General features: G+C 46.3%; 1 protein-coding gene across 3 annotated transcripts in view; it reads right to left on the reverse strand.

The window, feature by feature from the left end:
- Positions 1-21,085: 21,085 nt before the first annotated feature.
- Positions 21,086-21,936, reverse strand: part of pkma (pyruvate kinase M1/2a) — a 34,579-nt gene continuing 33,728 nt past the window's right edge. For all 3 annotated transcript variants that reach the window (XM_078429996.1, XM_078429998.1, XM_078429997.1), the window contains exon 11: positions 21,086-21,658. In XM_078429996.1, coding sequence (XP_078286122.1) covers positions 21,552-21,658 — 107 coding nt within the window. In that variant the 3' untranslated portion in view covers positions 21,086-21,551. The remainder of the gene's footprint in view (positions 21,659-21,936) is intronic.

Consider the following 21,936-nt stretch of genomic DNA (forward strand, 5'->3'; position numbering starts at 1 on the left):
GGTTCGATCCCGACTACGGGTGCTGTCTGTACGAAGTTTGCACGTTCTCCCCGTGACCTGCGTGGGTTTTTTCCGGGTGCTCCGGTTTCGTCCAACATTCCAAAGGCATGCAGATTTGTAGGTCAATTGGCTTCTGTAAATTGTCCCTAGTGTGTAAGGCAGAATTAGTGTGAACGAGGGATTGTCGGTCGGCGTGGACTTTGTGGGCCGAAGGGCCTGTTTCCACGCTGTGCCACTAAACTAATCAGAATTTTTAAGATTGATAGTTACCCATTCTAACCATTACAAAGGCAAATTGGTTAATGGCCGCATTAGGAAGTGCAGATGCTGGAATCTATACTCAAAACACAAAACACTTAGCTGGTGAAGCAGCATCTGTGGAGAGAATGAATCTTTTCCTTCCACAGAAGCTGCCTGACCTGCTGAGTTACTCCAGCAAATTGTTTAATGGGTTTCCCTCTTGTTCGTTTAATTCTGATTAGGATTTTAATTCCCATTCTGATTTCCATTTCCAATAGCACGCAATCAAATTTGGAAATGCATTACCATCTTTGATTGCCTGTAATTGTTACTTGCCTTTCTACTCCAGATCAGTAGTTTCCAACTTTGATTTCATTAGCTCCTTGCGAGAAACTGGATGAGCTGAAGATGGCAAAAGATGTGTGAAACCTCTGACCCTGATCGACCAATTCGATCCAGACCACGGGTGCTGTCCGTACAGAGTATGTATGTTCACGTTCTCCCTCTGCCCGCATGGGTTTTCTCCGGGTGCTCCGGTTTCCTCCCACTGTGAACCTTTGTAAATGCCGCCAAATCTGGCATCTCGATAATGAATTTCACTGTGATTTGTACATATGACAATAAAGCACTATTGAACCATTGAATCGGGAAGTCACATAGCCTTAGGGCGGCACGGTGGCACAGTAGAGTTGCTGCCTTACAGCACCAGAGACCCGGGTTCGATCCTGACTATGGGCGCTGTCTACACGGAGTTTGCATGTTAGACAATAGACAATAAACAATAGGTGCAGGAGGAGGCCATTCGGCCCTTCGAGCCAGCACCGCCATTCAATGTGATCATGGCTGATCATTCTCAATCAGTACCCCGTTCCTGCCTTCTCCCCATACCCCCTGACTCCGCTATCCTTAAGAGCTCTATCTAGCACTCTCTTGAATGCATTCAGAGAACTGGCCTCCACTGCCTTCTGAAGCAGAGAATTCCACAGATTTACAACTCTCTGACTGAAAAAGTTTTTCCACATCTCCATTCTAAATGGCCCACCCCTTATTCTTAAACTGTGGCCCCTGGTTCTGGACTCCCCCAACATTGGGAACATGTTTCCTGCCTCTAACGTGTCCAACCCCTTAATAATCTTATACGTTTCGATAAGATCTCCTCTCATCCTTCTAAATTCCAGTGTATACAAGCCTAGTCGCTCCAGTCTTTCAACATATGACAGTCGACATATAACACAGGATGTTCTTCCTGTGACCTACGTGGGTTTTCCCCGGGTGCTCCGGTTTCCTCCCACACTCCCAAAGACACATTTGTAGTCTAATTGGCTTCTGTAAAATTGTAAATTGTACCTGGTGTGTAGGATAGCGTTAGCGAACAGGGTGATCGCTGGTCCGCACGGACTCGGTGGGCCGAAGGGCCTGTTTCTGCGCTGTGTCTCTATAAGAGAGGATGTCGAATAATTTATGGGAAAAAAATATCAGATGCTGGTTTAAATCGAAGGTAGACACAAAATGCTGGAGTAACTCAGCGGGTCAGGCAGCATCTCAGGAGAGAAGGAATGGGTGACGTTTCTGGTTCGAGACCGTTCTTCATAATCTCCAAGTGCTGGACATGTACCACAGATTGATTATCAGTCAGGCTCTTTGTCCCACATTATCGGTGCTGAACATGACCTCAGGTTAAGCACAATCTAATTCTGAAGATGTTTTCAAGAGAGCGCTCTTAGAGCTAACGGAATCAAGGGATATTGGGAGAAAGCAGGAATGGGGTACTGATTTTGGATGATCAGCGCGGTGGCGCAGCGGTAGAGTTGCTGCCTTACAGCGAATGCAGCGCCGGAGACCCGGGTTCCATCCCGACTACGGGCGCTGTCTGTACGGAGTTTGTACGTTCTCCCCGTGACCTGCGTGGGTTTTCTCCAAGATCTTCGGTTTCCTCCCACACTCCAAAGACGTACAGGTTTGTAGGTTAATTGGCTTGGTAAATGTAAAATTGTCCCGAGTAAATGTAAAAACTGTTCCTTCCAGTATAGTCCCTGGTGGACACTTCGGAAGTGATGAAAACAGGACAGGGTCTCGAACCGAAACGTCACCCATTCCATCTCTCCCGAGATGCTGCCTGACCCGCTGAGTTACTCCGGCATATTGTGTCTACAGTAGGATCATTTATAGTCCGCAGTGTGATTTCTCAAGTCCGGGAGCCAGTAATAAATTTCACGAGAAGCTCTATTTTATAATGAAGGGGGAGCAGTTAGGTAACCTCATTAAATTATTGAATTGTGCTAATCAGTGGGTTTGAGAAGCCAATCATTAATCAGGAAATCTCTGCTGACTTCAAGCGTCAGAACAAATGAGCAAAACCGGATCTTTTCACCTTCGGTGAATGAATTAATTTGTCAGGATGGTGTGTGTGTGTGTGTGTGTGGCACTCGGCTGATCAAAGGGGTTGTCCACTTGAAGAGGAGAGGGTTCTTCACTGGATCCTTGGCACAGTTCAGCTGCTGCTCCCAGCAGACCAAAAAATAATAGCCTGTCATACGCAAATGGGGGAAGATTAATGCTGTTCAGTTAGGTCTGTCATATTAGAGAAATCTATTAGTCCACCACCTAAAAGTGAACTCAATCATTCTCTGGCAACTTGCAGCAACTGTTAGGAAAACCTTCAGGTCTTTTCAGAAGCAGACCTTGAAGAATGTACCAAAGGTCATCACTATCCAAACCAGTTGACCATTTGCCTCACCTCATGTTAGACAATAGACAATAGGGGCATGTTACTTCCAAGTTGGATTTTATTAGATGAACCTCAATTTATTATCTTGCTTCAATGCCACAATTTGTCAGTCTTTCAATTTGTTCCATGTTTGATGAAACATGAGCAATATTAACCATCCCATGGGAAAATGCTAATACTTCAATGCAACCAATTGCCTGGGTTACTGCCGACAACATTAGACAATAGGTGCAGGAGTAGGCCATTCGATTACAACAGTCGTCAATGGATAGGATGTACCCCCACCAGTAGCTCCTTCTGGAGTTGTGATGCAGCAGAAGAACTCGTAGTCAGACCATTTACACCTTCACCACTTATCAGTTTAGGTTAGTCAGTTTAGTTTATTGTCACGTCTACCGAGGTACAGTGAAAAGCTTTTGTTGCCTGCTATCCACTCAGCAGAAAGACAATGCATGATTACAATCGACCCATTAACAGTGTAGATACATATATATATCATCATATATATACAGCCGGAAACAGACCTTTTCGGCCCACCAAGTCCGTGCCGCCCAGCGATCCCCGTACACTAACACTATCCTACACCCACTAGGGACAATTTTTACATTTACCCAGCCAATTAACCTACATACCTGTACGTCTTTGGAGTGTGGGAGGAAACCGAAGATCTCGGAGAAAACCCACGCAGGTCACGGGGAGAACGTACAAACTCCTTACAGTGCAGCACCCGTAGTCAGGATCGAACCTGAGTCTCCGGCGCTGCATTCGCTGTAAAGCAGCAACTCTACCGCTGCGCCACCGTGCCGCCCTATATGATAAGGGAATAACGTTTAGTACAAGGTAAAGCCAGCAAAGTCCGATCAAAGTTAGTCCGAGAGTCACCAAAGAGGTAGATAGTAGTTCAGCACTGCTCTCTGGTTGTGGTAGGATGGTTCAGTTGCCTGATAACAGCTGGGAAAGAAACTGTTCCTGAATCTGGAGGTGTGCGTTTTCTACGGTAGACACAAAATGCTGGAGTAACTCAGTGGGTCAGGCAGCATCTCGGGAGAGAAGGAATGGCTAACGTTTCGGGTCTCGACCCATTTGAAGGGTCTCGACCCGAAACGTCACCCATTCCTTCTCTCCCGAGATGCTGCCTGACCCGCTGAGTTACTCCAGCATTTTGTGTGTACCTTCGATTTAAACCAGCATCTGCAGTTGGTTTGTCCTATAAATTATTCTACATTCTCTCTTATGGAGATATAGTCAACCAAATGTCTTTAACTTATCAACATTGTGAGATCAAAAAGCAAGGCGTTGATTTAAAGATTGCTGGCAGTCCTTGTTATTCCACGTATAGTGGAACAACAAAAGGATCTCCTGTGGCGTTCGTTCTGTGCTGCATCTTGGTGGGACCAGTCTGTCGCTGAAGGTGCTCCTCAGGTTGACCAGTGTGTCACGGAGGGAGGGGGTGAGCTGTATTGTCCAGGATGCTCCGCAGTTCGAGGAGCATCCTCCCCTCCAAGACCAGTGGCCATCTAGTGATGGAGCTGCAGAATCATTCAAACTGAAGCACTTAAAGGTCAGAAGGGACTCACGGTAGATGTCATGCATCAACTTCACACTTAGAGTCAGAGAGTCATAGAGTGATACAGCATGGAAACAGGTCCTTAGGCCCAACTTGCCCTCACCGACCAACATGCCCCATCTACACTAGTCCCACCTACCTGTGTTTGGCCCATTTCCCTCCAAACCTGTCCTGTTCATGTACCTGTCCAAATGTTTCTTAAACGTTGCGTTAGTACCTGCCTCAACTACCTCCTCCGGCAGCTCGTTCCATACACCCACCACCCTTTGTGTATAAAGTTACCCATCGGGTTCCCATTAAATCTTTCCCCCCTCACCTTAAAACCGTGCCCTCTGGTTCTCGAATCCCCCTACTCTGGGCAAGAGACTCCACCCGATCTAGTCCTCTCGTGATCTTGTACACTGCAAAGGTTACTCCAGCATTTTGAGACTATCTTTTAATCTACGAGCAAAAGAGCCTGGCGAAGAATTGAAGGACTTGACTGACATGTTCATCTTGGCAAGATAACAATCAGCTGTGATGTGCATACCATAAAAGACTCATCACCTGCTTACGACCTGGTAATAAACCAAGGAGTGACACAGCTCAAGGTCAATTACTCAGAAATAATCTGACAGTTTACTCAATCAAAATGCAAACAAGCCCGCGTTAGTGAAATGCGTCAACGTTATCAGCATGAACAACTTAAAGGAGTAAAGTATGCATTTATTGCCCATCCTGGTCTCCCTTGGTGGTGATGATTACTGATCCATGAAGAATGTTCAAAGTGAATGTTCAATGCGGCACAGTGGCGCAGCGGTAGAGCTGCTGCCTTACAGCGAATGCAGCGCCGGAGACCCGGGTTCGATCCCGACTACGGGCGCCGTCTGTACGGAGTTTGTACGTTCTCCCCGTGACCTGCGTGGGTTTTCTCCGAGATCTTTGGTTTCCTCCCACACTCCAAAGACGTGCAGGTTTGCAGGTTAATTAGCTGGGTAAATGTAAAAATTGTCCCTAGTGCGTGTAGGATAGTGTTAGTGTGCAGGGATCGCTGGGCGGCACGGACCCGGTGGGCCGAAGGGCCTGTTTCCGCACCGTATTTCTAAACTAAACTAAACTACCTAAAGGAGCAAGAGTGTTTTTCATATGTACCGAAACAGAACAATGACATTTTAATGTGTTCAGTTCAGGGCACCGTGTTATAGGAAAGATGTTGTCAAGCTTGGAAGGGTGCAGAGAAGATTTACGAGGGTGTTGTCAGGGCTAGAGGGTCTGAGCTACAGGGAGAGGTTGAGTAGGCTGGGACTCTATTCCATGGAGCGCAGGAGGATGAGGGGTGATCTTATTGAGGTGTATAAAATCACGAGAGGAATAGACCGGGTAGACGCACAGAGTCTCTTGCCTAGAGTAGGGGAATCGAGGACCAGAGGACATAGGTTTATCCACAAAACCCTGATGGTTGCAAGGATTAGAAACACCAATAAACTTCTTCCAATAAAAACAAGATTATTTCTCTGGATAAAAAAAAGCCATAAAATTATCCTTATGAATTGCATTCATAAAAGTAATCTCAAACTTATACAGCAGTATAATGACAAATTTGATTGCCAGTGGAGTTCAGTTTAGTTTAGAGATACAACGTGAAAACAGGCCCTTCGGCCCACCGAGTCCGCACCGACCTGCGATCCCCGCACACTTACACTATCCTACGCACACTAGCGACAATTTACAGGCGTACCAAGCCAATTAACCTACAAACCTGTACGTCTTTGGAGTGTGCGAGGAAACTGAGGATCTCAGAGAAAGCCCACGCAGGTCACGGGGAGAACGTACAAACTCCGTACAGACAGCGCCCGTAGTCGGGATCGAACCCGGGTCTCTGGCGCTGTGAGGCAGCAACTCTACTGCTGCGCCACCGAGCCACTCGTCAGTTGAGTTACCCAATAATATTTAGAAGATTAGAATTTAGAAGATTGAGGGTGGATCCTATTGAAACTTACAAAATTCTTAAGGGGTTGGACAGGCTAGATGCAGGAAGATTGTTCCCGATGTTGGGGAAGTCCAGAACAAGGGGTCACAGTTTAAGGATAAGGGGAAAGTCTTTTAGGACCGAGATGAGAAAGTTTTTTTTCACACAGAGTGGTGAATCTGTGGAATTCTCTGCCACAGAAGGTAGTTGAGGCCAGTTCATTGGCTATATTTAAGAGGGAGTTAGATGTGGCCCTTGTGGCTAAAGGGATCAGGGGATATGGAGAGAAGGCAGGTACAGGATACTGAGTTGGATGATCAGCCATGATCATATTGAATGGCGGTGCAGGCTCGAAGGGCCGAATGGCCTACTCCTGCACCTATTTTCTATGTTTCTATGTTTCTATATTGCTATTGTGTTACTGCAATCAGCCGTAAAACAAAGGCACATCCCAGGAACAAACAATGAGTTACGAAATTCTCCTGTCACTTTCAACCTATCGTGTACATTTTGTTGATCAAAGTGCACTATTTGCTGAGGTTATAAGGTTATTTATTGTAGCATTTCTGAAGAAAAGAAAGTGGTTTGGGTGGCAACATGTTTGTGGCTTAAATACATTATTCACATATTCTGTTTTTTCATGGACACAAAAAGCTGGAGTAACTCAGCGGGTCAGGCAGCATCTCTGGAGAAAAGGAATGGGTGATGTTTCATGTCGAGACCCTTCTTCAGTCGACCCGAAACGTCACCTATTCTTTTTCTCCAGAGATGCTGTCTGACCCGCTGAGTTACTCCAGCTTTATGTGTCTTTCTTCGGTTGGAACCAGCATCTGTAGTTCCCTCCTACACATTCTGTTCATTCATGCGCTATCTATTTTTAGCCTCTGGAAAGAAGTTTGCTTTTGTGCTACTCTTTTCAAAACTGACTAAATGTCATCTCTATTCGATCCGAACACAGGGTTATCTACAGTGCACTGAGCTACTTTACATAACTATACCATCAAATAAATATTCATTCTATCCTTATGGAAAGCAGATGGTGAATCATTGGGACAACCTGTTTAGACAATAGACAATAGGTGCAGGAGGAGGCCATTCGGCCCTTCGAGCCAGCACTTCCATTCAATGTGATCATGGCTGATCATTCTCAATCAGTACCCCGCTCCTGCCTTCTCCCCATACCCCCTGACTCCACTATCCTTAAGAGCTCTATCTAGCTCTCTCTTGAATGCATTCAGAGAATTGGCCTCCACTGCCTTCTGAGGCAGAGATTTCCACAGATTCACAACTCTCTGACTGAAAAAGTTTTTCCTTATCTCCGTTCTAAATGGCCTACCCCTTATTCTTAAACTGTGGACCCTGGTTCTGGACTCCCCCAACATTGGGAACATGTTTCCTGCCTCTAACGTGTCCAACCCCTTAATAATCTTATACGTCTCGATAAGATCTCTGTTGTGATATTGCTGGGACTACTTTGTGTATCCAAGGACTACTTTGTATGCCTGTGTATATAAGTGATTGGTGTGATTAGGCGGTCACTCTGGATCCAGATGACCACGGAATAAACAACCTGGAGTTGAGCTCCAGCAATGTAACCTTTTATACACGTGTACTTGTGGTCCGTCCAGAGTCACTAAAGGTACAACAGGTACCGGACCACGAAGTACAACAATCTCCTCTCATCCTTCTTTAGTTTAGAGATACAGCGCGGAAACAGGCCCTTCGTCCCACCGAGTCCGCACCGGCCAGCGATCCCCGAACACTAACACTATCCTACACACACTCGGGACAATTTACACTTATACCAAGCCAATTTACCTACACGTCTTTGGAGTGTGGGAGGAAACCAGATATCTCTGCGGAAACCCACGCAGGTCACGGGGAGAACGTACAAACTCTGTACAGACAGCTCCCGGGTCTCCGGCGCTGCAAGTGCTGTAAGGCAGCAACTCTACCGCTTCTTACTTTATGAGGTATATTTAAGATTAAGATCAATAAATTATTGAACATTAATGAAATCAAGAGGCCTGGTGGGAAAGTAGTCTAGAGGCAAAAGATTGGGAAGGGTCTCGACTCGAAACATCACCCATTCCTTCTCACCAGAGATGCTGCCTGACCCGCTGAGTTACTCCAGCAATTTATGTCTATCTTCAGTGTAAAGCAGCATCTGCAGTTCCTTCCCACACGATTAGCCATGATATTGGAATGGCAGACTTGGCTTACATGACCTGTTGCTTTTATTCCTGTTGTGCATTGAAAGGTTAATTAGATTCAGGAGCAATTTTTAAATCAGCTGTCAAAGATCAGATTTTAAGACTGTGCATCTAAAACATGAGATGACGCGATGATTCTCATCTTATGTGGGAAAAAAAGTAATTGCATCTAAAAGGCTTTGTGATAAAGCTATGGATCACTGGTGATTGATGAGACAACTCAAACAGGAACGTACAAGGACATTTGAGTTTCAAGATCTGCATTAAAAAAAGAAATTGCGGCAGAAAAGCTACATAGATGTCAGATAAATTAATAGACAATAGGTGTAGGAGGAGGCCATTCGGCCCTTCGAGCCAGCACCACCATTCAATGTGATCATGGCTGATCATTCACAATCAGTACCCCGTTCCTGCCTTCTCCCCATACCCCCTGATTCCGCTATCATTAAGAGCTCTATCTAGCTCTCTCTTGAAAGAATGAAGAAATGGTGGCGCAGCGGTAGAGTTGCTGCCCGACAGCGCCAGAAACCAGAGTTTGAAGAAGGGTCTCGACCCGAAACGTCACCCATTCCTTCTCTCCAGAGATGCTGCCTGTCCCGCTGAGTTACTCCAGCACTTTGTGTCTATCTTCGGTTTAGACCAGCATCTGCAGTTCCTTCCTACACCCCAGGGTTTGATCCTGACTCCGGGTACTATCCGTACGGAGTTTGTACGTCCTCCCGGAGCACCCGGAGAAAGCCCGCGTGGTCAACGTGCAAACTCCGTACAGACAGCAGTCATAGTCAGGACCAAATGTGTAGGAAGGAACTGCAGATGCTGGTTTACACTGAAAATAGACACAAAAAGCTGGAGTAACTCAGCGGGTCAGGCAGCATCTCTGGAGAGAAGGTATAGGTGACATTTCAGGATCCTGGTCTCTGGTGCTGTGAGGCAGCAACTCTACTACTGTGACACTTTGCCACACCTCAGGTGAAGAAGAAAATATATTTTTTTAAAGAATGGGCAGAAACAAACCTATTCAAGTTGTTAATTACTGCTGAACATGTGCCTCAGTGGTCAATGCACCATTACATAGAAGTGTAGACAATAGACAATAGGTGCAGGAGGAGGCCAATCGGCCCTTCGAGCCAGCACCGCCATTCAATGTGATCATGGCTGATCATTCTCAATCAGTACCCCGTTCCTGCCTTCTCCCCATACCCCCTGACTCCGCTATCCTTAAGAGCTCTATCTAGCTCTCTCTTGAATGCATTCAGAGAATTGGCCTCCACTGCCTTCTGAGGCAGAGAATTCCACAGATTCACAACTCTCTGACTGAAAAAGTTTTCCCTCATCTCAGTTCTAAATGGCCTACCCCTTATTCTTAAACTGTGGCCCCTTGTTCCGGAAGGAACTGCAGATGCTGGTTTAAACCGCAGATAGACACAAAAAGCTGGAGTAACTCAGCGGGTCAGGCAGCATCTCTGGAGAGAAGGTATGGGTGATGTTTTGGATCGAGACCTCCTATCCATCCCCCTGCACTCCAACGAATAAAGCCCTAGCCTGCTCAACCTCTCCCTATAACTCAGTTCCTCGAGTCCTGGTAACATCCTGGCAAATCTTCTCTGAAACCTTTCAAGCTTGACAACATCTTCCCTATAAAACATGGTGACCAAACCTGAACACAATACTCTAAATGTCACCAACATCTTATATAACTGTAACATGACCTCCCAACTTCTGTACTCAATACTCTGACTGATGAAGGCTATCTTCGGTATATACTGGCATCTGCAGTTCCTTCCTACACATTTTGGCTATCTTGACTGAGAATATTTTTATTTCGTTATCTACAGCATGCGGGCTTCACTAGAGTGGTTGCAGGAAGTTACCAGGTGGTCAGGGGTTATGGGAAGAAGGCAGGAGAATGGGGTTGAGAGTCTGAGGAAGGGTCCCGACCCGAAACATCACCCATTCCTTCTCTCCAGGGATGCTGCCTGTCCCGCTGAGTTACTCCAGCAGTTTGTGTCTATTACATAAAAATGTTTCCGAGAGATATTGAGGAGCCCTGCTGATCACTGCAACCCTCAAAGAATTGTCAACCCTTGGCTGTTTAACACTGTAATGCTCCGGAGAGTGTTTCAATCCGTCACGACGCCGGAGTTTCGATCATTCCGACGCGAGGGCTTCGGACAGTCGGCAGCGGCAACTGCGGACGGTTCCTGGGTGCCCTAGTGCATCAGTCACTGAAAGGAAGCATGCAGGTACAGCAGGCAATGAAGAAAGCCAATGGAATGTTGGCCTTCATAACAAGAGGAGTATAGGAGCAAAGAGGTCCTTCTGCAGTTGTACCGGGCCCTAGTGAGACCGCACCTGGAGCACTGTGTGCAGTTTTGGTCTCCAAATTTGAGGAAGGATATTCTTGCTATTGAGGGCGTGCAGCGTAGGTTTACTAGGTTAATTCCCGGAATGGCGGGACTGTCGTAAGTTGAAAGACTGGAGCGACTAGGCTTGTCTCCACTGGAATTTAGAAGGATGAGAGGGGATCTTATCGAAACATATAAGATTATTGAGGGGTTGGACACATTAGAGGCAGGAAACATGTTCCCAATGTTGGGGGAGTCCAGAACCAGGGGCCACAGTTTAAGAATAAGGGGTTGGTCATTTAGAACGGAGATGAGGAAAACTTTTTCAGTCAGAGAGTTGTGAATCTGTGGAATTCTCTGCCTCAGAAGTCAGTGGAGGCCAAATCTCTGAATACATTCAAGAGAGAGCTAGATAGAGCTCTTAAGGATAGCGGAGTCAGGGAGTATGGGGAGAAGGCAGGAACGGGGTACTGATTGAGAATGATCAGCCATGATCACATTGAATGGTGGCGCTGGCTCGAAGGGCCGAATGGCCTCCTCCTGCACCTATTGTCTATTGTCTATAACAGCCCTGACCGCGGGTGAACAGAGGAAGCTGATTGAACTTTATTACCTTCCATCACAGTGAGGAACGTGGAATCCACTGTGGTGGATGTTCATGTTAAATTTTATGTTATGTGGCTGTGTGTTTTTACTTCGTACGGCTGTATGGAAACTCAAATTTCACTGTACCTTAATTGGTACATGTGACAATAAACTGAACCTTGTACCTTGAATCTTAATCTGTTAAAACAACCTGCAAAGTTGACGGCAGTACAGGGGGTCGGGATGAACACTGTCATTGAGAACAGTTTTAAAATCTGCCCTGTAATTTTTATCTCACTTCGATAGTCTGACTGACAGCAGGCCGACAAGCCGAGCATTTCAAAGTGATTTCTGAAAACTGAATGTATTGCAAAATGCTGGAGTAACACAGCAGGTCAGGCAGCATCTAGGAGAGAGGGAATGGGTGACGTTTTGGGTCGAGACCCTTCTTCAGACTGGTTAGGTATAAGGGAAACGAGAGATATAGACGAGGATGTGGAGAGATAAAGGACAATGATGTAGAGATAGGTATCACAAAATGCTGGAGTAACTCAGCAGGTCAGGCAGCATCTAGGAGAGGGGGAATGGGTGACGTTTTGGGTCGAGACCCTTCTTCAGATGGATGTCTTGACCCGAAACGTCACCCATTCCTTCTCTCCTAGATGCTGCCTGACCTGCTGAGTTACTCCAGCATTTTGTATCAATCCCTTGACATCAGTCTGAAGAAGGGTCTCGACCCGAAACGACACCCATTCCCTCTCTCCTAGATGCTGCCTGACCTGCTGAGTTACTCCAGCATTTTGTGATACCTTCGATTTGTACCAGCATCTGCAGTTATTTTCCTATACTCTGAAAACTGAATACATCAGGAAGAGAGATATATGGAAATATATGGCAATCTATTATGTAGAGCAGTTGTGTAATCAGCAAATTTTTAAATATATATATATTTTTTAAGATATTTGTCACAACAGGAAATATTTAAAAACAAATCATGCATTTAAGCAGCCTAAATGTTGAAAATTCCTTCAATCATATTGATGGTCTCGAGTTGGCATTGAGAGGGATTTATGCAGTTAGAGTGCCATCTGCAGCTCGTGGTTACAAAATATGCACAAACTCAAGTTTAGTTTAGTCTACTGTCACATGCACTGGAGGTACAATCAAAACCTTTTGTTGCTTGCTAACCAGTCAGTGGAAAGACAATACACAATTACCATCAAGCGACTTATAGATACATGATAAGGGAATAATATTGAGTGCAAGTTAAAGACAGTAAAGTCCGATCAAGGAAAATGCCGGAGTCTCTCAGCGGGACTGGCAGCCTCTCTGGGTAGAAGGAATGGGTGACGTTTCGGGTCGAGGTGACCCATTCCTTCTCCCCAGAGATGCTGCCTGTCCCGCTGAGTTACTCCAGCATTTTGTGGGGGTCTACCTTTGGTGTAAACCATCATCTGCAGTTCCTTCTTACACACAAAGTCCGATCAAAGATAGTCCAAGGGTCACCAGAGGTAGATAGTAGTTCAGCACTGCTCTCTAGTTGTGGTAGGATGATTCAGTTGCTGGGAACCTTCTGTATCTTTTGCCCGATGGGAGAGAGGAGAAGAGGGAGTGGCCAGGGTGCGACTGGTCCTTGATGATGCTGCTGGCCTTGCCGAGGCAGCGTGAGGTGTAGATGGAGTCAATAGAAGGGAGGTTGGTGTGTGTGATGGTCTGGGCTGCGTCCACAATTCGCTGCAATTTCTTGCGGTCTTGGATGGAGCTGTTTCCAAACCAAGCTGTGATGCGTCCCGATGAAATGCTTTCTGTGGCGCATCTGTAGAAGTTGGTGAGAGTTGTAGTGGACATGCCTGACTTCCTAAGCCTTCTAAGGAAGTAGAAGCATTGGTGTGCTAATCAAGTGCAAATGGCATTAAACTAGTCTGCGTTCACAGAGGTCTCATCGCATCGCGTCTATTTTTTGCTCTCCTTCACACAAACCTTCTCTTCCAGGACCGAGTAAGGGTAAGATTGCCCCGACCCTCACCCTCCACACCCACCAGCCTCTGCATTCAATGCAGGCACTCCACGGTGTACATAAGGGTTACATTACATGAACCCTTAAGTCAGATTTTACGTACGTTGGAATCACCATCCCTGTAATCCTCTGCCTCAAGTAACTCAGAGAGTCTGAACCTACCTGATCTTCTGGATGCTAAACAATTGAATTCTCCTTCCCATTCCCACACAAACCTTCTGAAGAAGGGTCTTGTCCCGAAACGTCACCCATTCCTTCTCTTCAGAGATGCTGCCTGTCCCGCTGAGTTACTCCAGCATTTTGTGTCTGTCTTCAGTTAAAACCAGCATCCGCAGTTCCTTCTTGCCCACACTGACCTTTCTGTCCTGGGTCTCCTCCATTGTCAGGGTGGGGCTAAACACAAATTGGAGGAACAGCATCTCATATTTCGCTTGGGCAGCTTACAACCCAATGGTATAGAAACATAGAAAATAGGTGCAGGAGTAGGCCATTCGGCCCTTCGAGCCTGCACCGCCATTCAATATGATCATGGCTGATCATCCAACTCAGTATCCCGTACCTGCCTTCTCTCCATACCCCCTGATCCCTTTAGCCACAAGGGCCACATCTAACTCCATCTTAAATATAGCCAATGAACTGGCCTCAACTACCTTCTGTGGCAGAGAATTCCACAGATTCACCACTCTCTGTGTGAAAAAAAACGTTCTCATCTCGGTCCTAAAAGACTTCCCCCTTATCCTTAAACTGGGACCTCTTGTTCTGGACTTCCCCATCATCGGGAACAATCTTCCTGCATCTAGTCTGTCCAACCCCTTAAGAATTTTGTAAGTTTCTATAAGATCCCCCCTCAATCTTCTAAATTCCAGCGAGTACAAGCCGAGTCTATCCAGTCTTTATCCAGTATGAATATTGATTTCTCTAACTTCAGTAGCCCCGGCATTCCCTCTCTCTCTCTATCCCTCCCCCAACCCAAGTCACACCAGCTTCTCGTTCTCACCCAACAAAACAGCTAACACTGGCCCGTTTCCTTTATCGCCGTTACTTTTTTGCCTTCAACCACTGAAGGTCACCTCACCTACTGTCTCCTTTCTCTGTTCATTTATTTATTTACTTATTTATCTATTTATTAATTTCCCTATGTTCTCAAAATCTCTGTAAAGCGTCTTTGAGTATATGAAAAGCGCTATATAAATAAAATGTATTATTATTATTATATCTTTCATTCATTGTTCTTTTTCTCTCCACATCAACATCTACATCTCTCGTTTCCCTTATCCCTAACCAGTCTGAAGATGGGTCGCGACCCAAAACGCCGCCCATTCCTTCTCTCCAGAGATGCTGCCTGTCCCGCTGAGTTACTCCAGCATTGTGCGACTGTCTTCATTGAGAGTGTTAACTATCTCAGCGGCTTACGGCTGTGTCTGCAGCCCAAAGCCTTCTGGGTAAGCACCACCGCCATTGCCAACTTGTTCCCGATGTAAACTTGAGATATCGCATAAAGCAAGGCCACCAATATAATCAAGGAATGATTTGAGAAGGGTCTCGACTCGAAACGTCACCCATTCCTTCCCCCCCAGAGATGCAGTCTAGTTACTCTAGGTTTTGGTGTCTATCTGGTTTTGGTGTTGCAGAGCATCCTGTCCGGCAACATCACAGTCTGGTTTGGGAACAGATCTGCCCAGGACAGGATGGCCCTGCAGAGAGTAGTGCGTTCGTCTGAACGCACCAGGGGAACTACACTCTGTCCTGCAGGACCTATACATCAGGAGGTGTAGATCGAGAGCAAGCAGGATTATGAGGGACCCCTACCACCCTAGTAACGGACTGTTCCAGATGCTACGGTCAGGCAAACGCCTCCGCTGTCATGCTGTGAAAACGGAGAGGATGAGACGGAGTTTCTTCCCACAGGCCATCAGGACTGTCAACTTTTATAACTCCAGGGACTAAATTTTGTCTACACTATATTAACTTTATTAATATGCTGTAACTGTAATTCTTTTTTGTGCACAATCCGCAGGCATTGCCACTTTCATTTCACTGCACATCGTGTATGTGTATGTGACAAATAAACTTGACTTGACTTGACTTCGGTTTAAACCAGGATCTGCAGTTCCTTCCTACACACAATCAAGGACGAGTCGTACCCCAGTTACTCCCTCTCCCATCGGGCAAGAGGTACAGAAGTGTGAAAACGCATACTTCCAGATTCAGTATAATGTAGGGTCTCGACCCGATACGTCACCCATTCCTTCTCTCCTGAGATGCTGCCTGACCTACTGAGTTACTCCAGCATTTTGTGAAATAAAAACTTCCAGATTGAGGGACTGCTTCTTCCTATCATCCTAGAACCATCCTGTCAACAACTAGATAGTATAAGAAAATAACTGCAGATGCTGGTACAAATCGAAGGTATTTATTCACAAAATGCTGGAGTAACACAGCAGGTCAGGCAGCATCTCAGGAGAGAAGGAATGGGTGACGTTTCGGGTCGAGACGAGCTACTATTTACCTCATTGGAGACCCTTGGAATTTCTTTAATCGGACATTACTGGACTTCATCTTGCATTAAAGTTACTCCCTTCATCATGTATCTGTACTCTGTGGACAGCTCGATTGTAATCATGTATGATCCTTCCGCCGATTGGTTAGAACACCACAAACAAACTTCTCACTGTACGTCGGCAGACGTGACAATAAACTGAATGGAACTAAACACTTGGCAGTCCTTGTCTACATTGACTGGAAGACAAAAAAATCTTCCCTGTAGATAATATTGTCATTTTTGCACCAATGTTTTTTTTGCTATTTGAAATTTAAAGTTATTTTGTGTCATTGTATCTTGAAATCGAGGAAATAACTTATGGCCAACAGATGTTGTTGTTGTTGTTGTTGTTCGTCCTTCGGGTTCGAAGATGGCCATGACTTCACTTTCAATCTTATTATTTCGACCGCTGATTGGGATCGCTGCCAGCCGCGGTACATGACTTGACTTGCGCTTGACTTGGATTTAAGTGAGGGGGAGTTGCGCAGTTCGTCCGCCTCACTCTCTAATCCTGGCCTATCGGGTTCCAGCAGCAAGACATAGTCGGCACGGCTGGGGACAGGTCAACAGATACTTGTACCTTGAAGGTGGTGAAATTCTTCGTTTTTTTGCATAGACAGCACACAAGAGTCACCACAAGGCACTGACGAAGTTACAAAAGTGCCCTGAAATATTGTTGGTCCCTTCTTCATCATCCCCCCCCCCCCCCCCCCCCAAAACGCCAGGCTACCCTCTTGTTCTCTGCAGCCCCCCCTACCCCCATACTGTGTCCCCTTTGTTCTCTGCAGCACCCCCCCCCCCCCACACACGCCAGGCCACCCTCTTGTTCCCCACGCTGCCGCCCGTCGACCTCGGCCCCACAGGGACTGCGACTTTGATGTTCCAAGTCCCACCTCGCTCGCCAGGGCTTGTACTCACTGGAATTTAGAACGAGAGGAAATCTTATAGAAACATATAAAATTCTTAAGGGATTGGACAGGCTAGATGCAGGAAAAATGTTCCCGATGTTGGGGGAGTTCAGAACCAGTGGTCAGTTTAAGAATAAGGGGTAGGCCATTTAGGACTGAGATGAGGAGAAACTTTTTTTACCCAGAGTTGTGAATATGTGGAATTCTCTGCCACAGAGGGCATTTAAGGCCAATTCATGAGCTCTTCAGGCTAAAGGAATCAAGGGATATGGGGAGAAAGCAGGAACAGGGGACAGATTTTGGATGATCCGCCATGATCATAGTGAATGGCGGTGCTGGCTCAAAGGGCCGTATTGCCTCCTCCTGCATCTTCTGTTTGTGATACATGATTACAATCGCGCCATGGAAGGGAAGGGGAGCATCCTCCCCTCCAAGACCACCTATCATGAATCCATCTCCGCCCCCAGGACAGAGCCAGCCTTCATGATGAGCTTGTTAATCCTACTGCCCATGAGCCTATCCAAGAGTTTCTTAAATGCCACTATTGTATCAGCCTCAATCACCACCCCAGGCAGCACGTTCCAGGCAGTCGCCACTCTGTGTAAAAAAAACAACTTGCCCTGCACATCTTTAAACTTTGCCACTGCTATGGTTTTTACTCTCCTCACTTCGTTAAAGTTGTAATGTACTCCACATCCTAATAACCCACTGCTAGAATAAAACTGTTCACATGTCACTCGAGCACTCAACCATCTCCCACCTCAGTCATTAACTGACTACCAATCATTATCCTCGTGAAAAATCGTGGAATGCAATAATTTATCCATCAATCAGTCATAGAGTGACAGTGTGTTATCAGGCCTTTCTGCCCAACTTACCCACACCGGCCAACATGTCCCAGCTACACTAGTCCCACCTGCCCGTGTTTGGTCCATATCCCTCCAGACTTGTCCTGTCCATGTACATGTCTGTTTCTTACACATTTGGAGAGTCCCAGCCTCAACTACCTCCTCTGGCAGCTTGTTCCATACATCCAGCACCCTTTGCACGGTAGCGCAGCGGTAGAGTTGCTGCTTTACAGCGAATGCAGCGCCGGAGACTCAGGTTCGATGCTGACTACGGGTGCTGCACTGTAAGGAGTTTGTACATTCTCCCCGTGACCTGCGTGGGTTTTCTCCGAGATCTTCGGTTTCCTCCCACACTCCAAAGACGTACAGGTATGTAGGTTAATTGGCTGGGTAAATGTAAAAATTGTCCCTAGTGGGTGTAGGATAGTGTAAATGTACGGGGATCGCTGGGCAGCACGGACTTGGAGGGCCGAAAAGGCCTGTTTCCGGCTGTATATATATGATATGATAAAAAGTTACCCTTCAGATTTCTATTAAATCTTTTCCCCTTCACTGGCTCAAAGGGCCGTATTGCCTACTCCTGCATCTTCGGTTTCTATTACACGTGTACAATCGCGCCATGGAAGGGATGGGGGAGTGGGAGCAAGATGCTCTGCTGTTTGAGTTGGGAGCAATGTGCAACTATGAACTAACTTGGTTGATAGAAAGAATGCAGCAACACATGTCCTTCACAGGTTGGCTTCAACTGGGGTACTACGGGGACCAGTGCTCCGTATATGGCAAGTGAACACAATAGCACTCAAGTAGAAACACAAAACACAAGGTGGCACAGCGGTACAGTTCACTGCGCATTTATGCATACGTGACAAATAAATTGACTATTGATTATTGGCTTTGCAGCACTGGGCTCAAGTCAAGTCAAGTCAAGTTTATTTGTCACATACACATACACGACGTGCAATGAAATGAAAGTGGCAATGCCTGCGGATTGTGCACAAAAAAGAATTACAGTTACAGCATATAAATAAAGTTAACAAGTTACTGTAGTGTAGACAAAAATTTAGTCTCTGGGGTTATAAAAGTTGACAGTCCTGATGGCCTGTGGGAAGAAACTCCGTCTCATCCTCTGTTTTCACAGCGTGACAGCGGAGGCGTTTGCCTGACCGTAGCAGCTGGAACAGTCCGTTATTGGGGTGGCAGGGGTCCCTCATGATCTTGCTTGCTCTGGATCTGCACCTCCTGATGTATAGGTCCTGCAGGGGGGCGAGTGTAGTTCCCATGGTGCGTCCCAAGTATTTAAAACTGCTCACCCTATCCACAGTACACCCATTTATCTCCAGTGGCGTGTACATCCTTGGATGTTTAGCCCTTCTAAAGTCCACAATCAGCTCCTTCGTTTTAGTGACATTCAAGAGGAGGCTATTGTCCTGACACCAGAGTGCCAAATCAGCCACCTCCTCCTGGTAGGCCTTCTCATCGTTGTTGGAGATCCGGCCCACCACCAGTTCCATCAGCAAACTTGATGATGGAGTTTGAGCTGAACCTGGCCCGTCATGTGTGTACAGGGAGTACAGTAGGGGGCTAAGAACGCAACCCTGGGGGGATCCTATGTTCAGGGTGAGGGAGCTAGATGTGTGTTCCCCCATCCTGACCACTTGGGGCCTGGCGGTGAGAAAGTCCAGGACCCAGGCACACAGAGGGGTGCTAAGCCCCAGTTCCAGCAGCTTCTCAACCAGTCTGCTGGGGACTATTGTGTTGAATGTTGAACTAAAGTCAATGAACAACATCCTCATAGCCCCCCCTGGCTGTCCAGATGAAGAGAGAGCGGTGTGCAGAACCTGGTTCGATCCTGACTATGGGTGCTGTCTGTATGGAATTTGTATATATCCTCCCAGTGACCTGTGTGGGTTTTCTCCAGGTGCTCCGGCTTCCTCCCACAATCCAAAGACATACAGGTTTAGGTTTATTGGCTGTTTAAAAAGACAGTAAATTGACCCGTGTGTAGGATAGTATTTAGTGCGTGCGGGGAAATCGCTGGTCAGCATGGACTCATTGGGCCGAAGTGCCCGTTTATGTGCTGTGTCTCTAAATTAAATAGAATAATAGTATAGGCTAATTAAACACTTAATGTGATTATGATTCATCTACTCTATCATAGTTATCTTCTCATATCCCTGGTTACTCATCTTATCTCTATCGACCGATATCCTAAATACACCAATCAGTCAAAACATGACCACTGACAGGCAAAGTGAGTAACATTAATTATCTTGTTACAATGGCACCTGTCAAGGGGTGGGATATATTAGGCAGCAAGTGAACAGTCAGTTCTTGAAGTTGATGTGTTAGATGCAGGAAAAATGGGCAGGAGTAAAGACCTGAGCGACTTTGACAAGGGCCAAATTGTTATGGCCAGTCGACTGGGTCAGAGCATCTCTGAAACGGCAAGGCTTGTGGGGTGCTCCCGGTCAGCAGTGGTGAGTACCTACCAACAGTGGTCCGAGGAGGGACAAAACACAAACCGGCGACAGACAGGGTGTTGGGTGCCCAAGACTCATCGATACATGAGGGCAACGAAGGTTATCCCGTCTGGTCCAAACAGACAGAAATCACAGAACACTTTAATGGTGGTCACGGGAGGAATGTATCACAATACACAGTGCATTGCACCCTGCTATGTATGGGGCTGCACACAGAGGACCAATAGGTGGTTATAATGTTTTGGCTCATCAGGTCATAATGTTTTGGCTGATCGGTGTATAGTTAACGACATGGATCCAGTCTCGAGAGAGTTAAATCCACAGCTTTGCCACTCAGTGATTTTTCATCAGTCCAAGGTATTTTATTACTCATTCTGAAACCGTAATCCTTTGCTCTAGAAGCTCAATCTGTAGACACAGCATCCCATCAGCCAGTCTATCCTGTGTCAGGATCACGATTGGCAAACGTGAATGATCGAGGATCTGCAGTTCTCTTGGTCAGAAGTCTGTAAAGGGCTATGATTTCCCAAATGTACTTACTCCAAATGCCACTCCCAAGCAAGACTGTAGAGCACAAGCACCTGCTGGTTTATATGAAGAGGGCAGATAATCCAGTCTAAAATAGTTCTTGTTAGAAAAAAAAAAAACAGACGCATGGACACTGTGTAAGCTAGTTTTTAATTGATGTGATCTGCAAACATTCAACATTTAAACCAAATTCTACTCCTATAATTCACAACAGCACGTGTACCAAGAATGATATCAGGCCCAATGTCAGACACAGAATCAGAAAGGATTTAAACAATTTTTATATCATCCAGAACTAAAAATGTAACCATCGCACCAATTAATACTAGGATGTATTATTGGGCACTAATTTTAACCAAAATATAAATAAAGGTTTGTGTGGGTAAGATGTACGTGCAGTACACCAAACGGAGCATTATATAGTCTTACATCAGGCAGTCAGGTGCTACACAGCAGAGCAAAGTCAGGAGCAGAACGTGTTACAAGGAAGATGCATTTTCTTTAATTTGCTTAAGTGTTGGTGCTCTGCAGTACACAAAGCTACAGCTGCCTAGAGGGAGGTGACACTGCAGTGGATATCAGATCCAAGTCCTACCCACCGCTCAGGTCACCTGCAGCACACGCATGGTGTTGGTAGATCCCGATCCTGGGCGCCAGCCAGTCAGTACAATCACCAGGTCGCATGGCTTGAAGAAGCCACGAGCCTTGCCTGAAAAACAAATTGATCGGCTAATTTAGTTTAGAGACACAACACGGAAACAGGCCCTTCGGCCCACCGAGTCCGCAACAAACAGCAATCCCCACATGTTAACACGATCCTACACGCACTAGGGACAATTTACACTTATACCAAGCCAACTAACCTACAAACCAATAAGTGTGGGAGGAAACCGAAGATCTCGGGAGAACACCCATGCGATCATGGGGAGAACGTACAACTCAGTACAGACAGCACACCTAGTCGGGATCAAACCCGGGTCTCTGGCG

Source organism: Rhinoraja longicauda, chromosome 38 (assembly GCF_053455715.1).
Source record: "Rhinoraja longicauda isolate Sanriku21f chromosome 38, sRhiLon1.1, whole genome shotgun sequence".
NCBI lineage: Eukaryota > Metazoa > Chordata > Chondrichthyes > Rajiformes > Arhynchobatidae > Rhinoraja > Rhinoraja longicauda.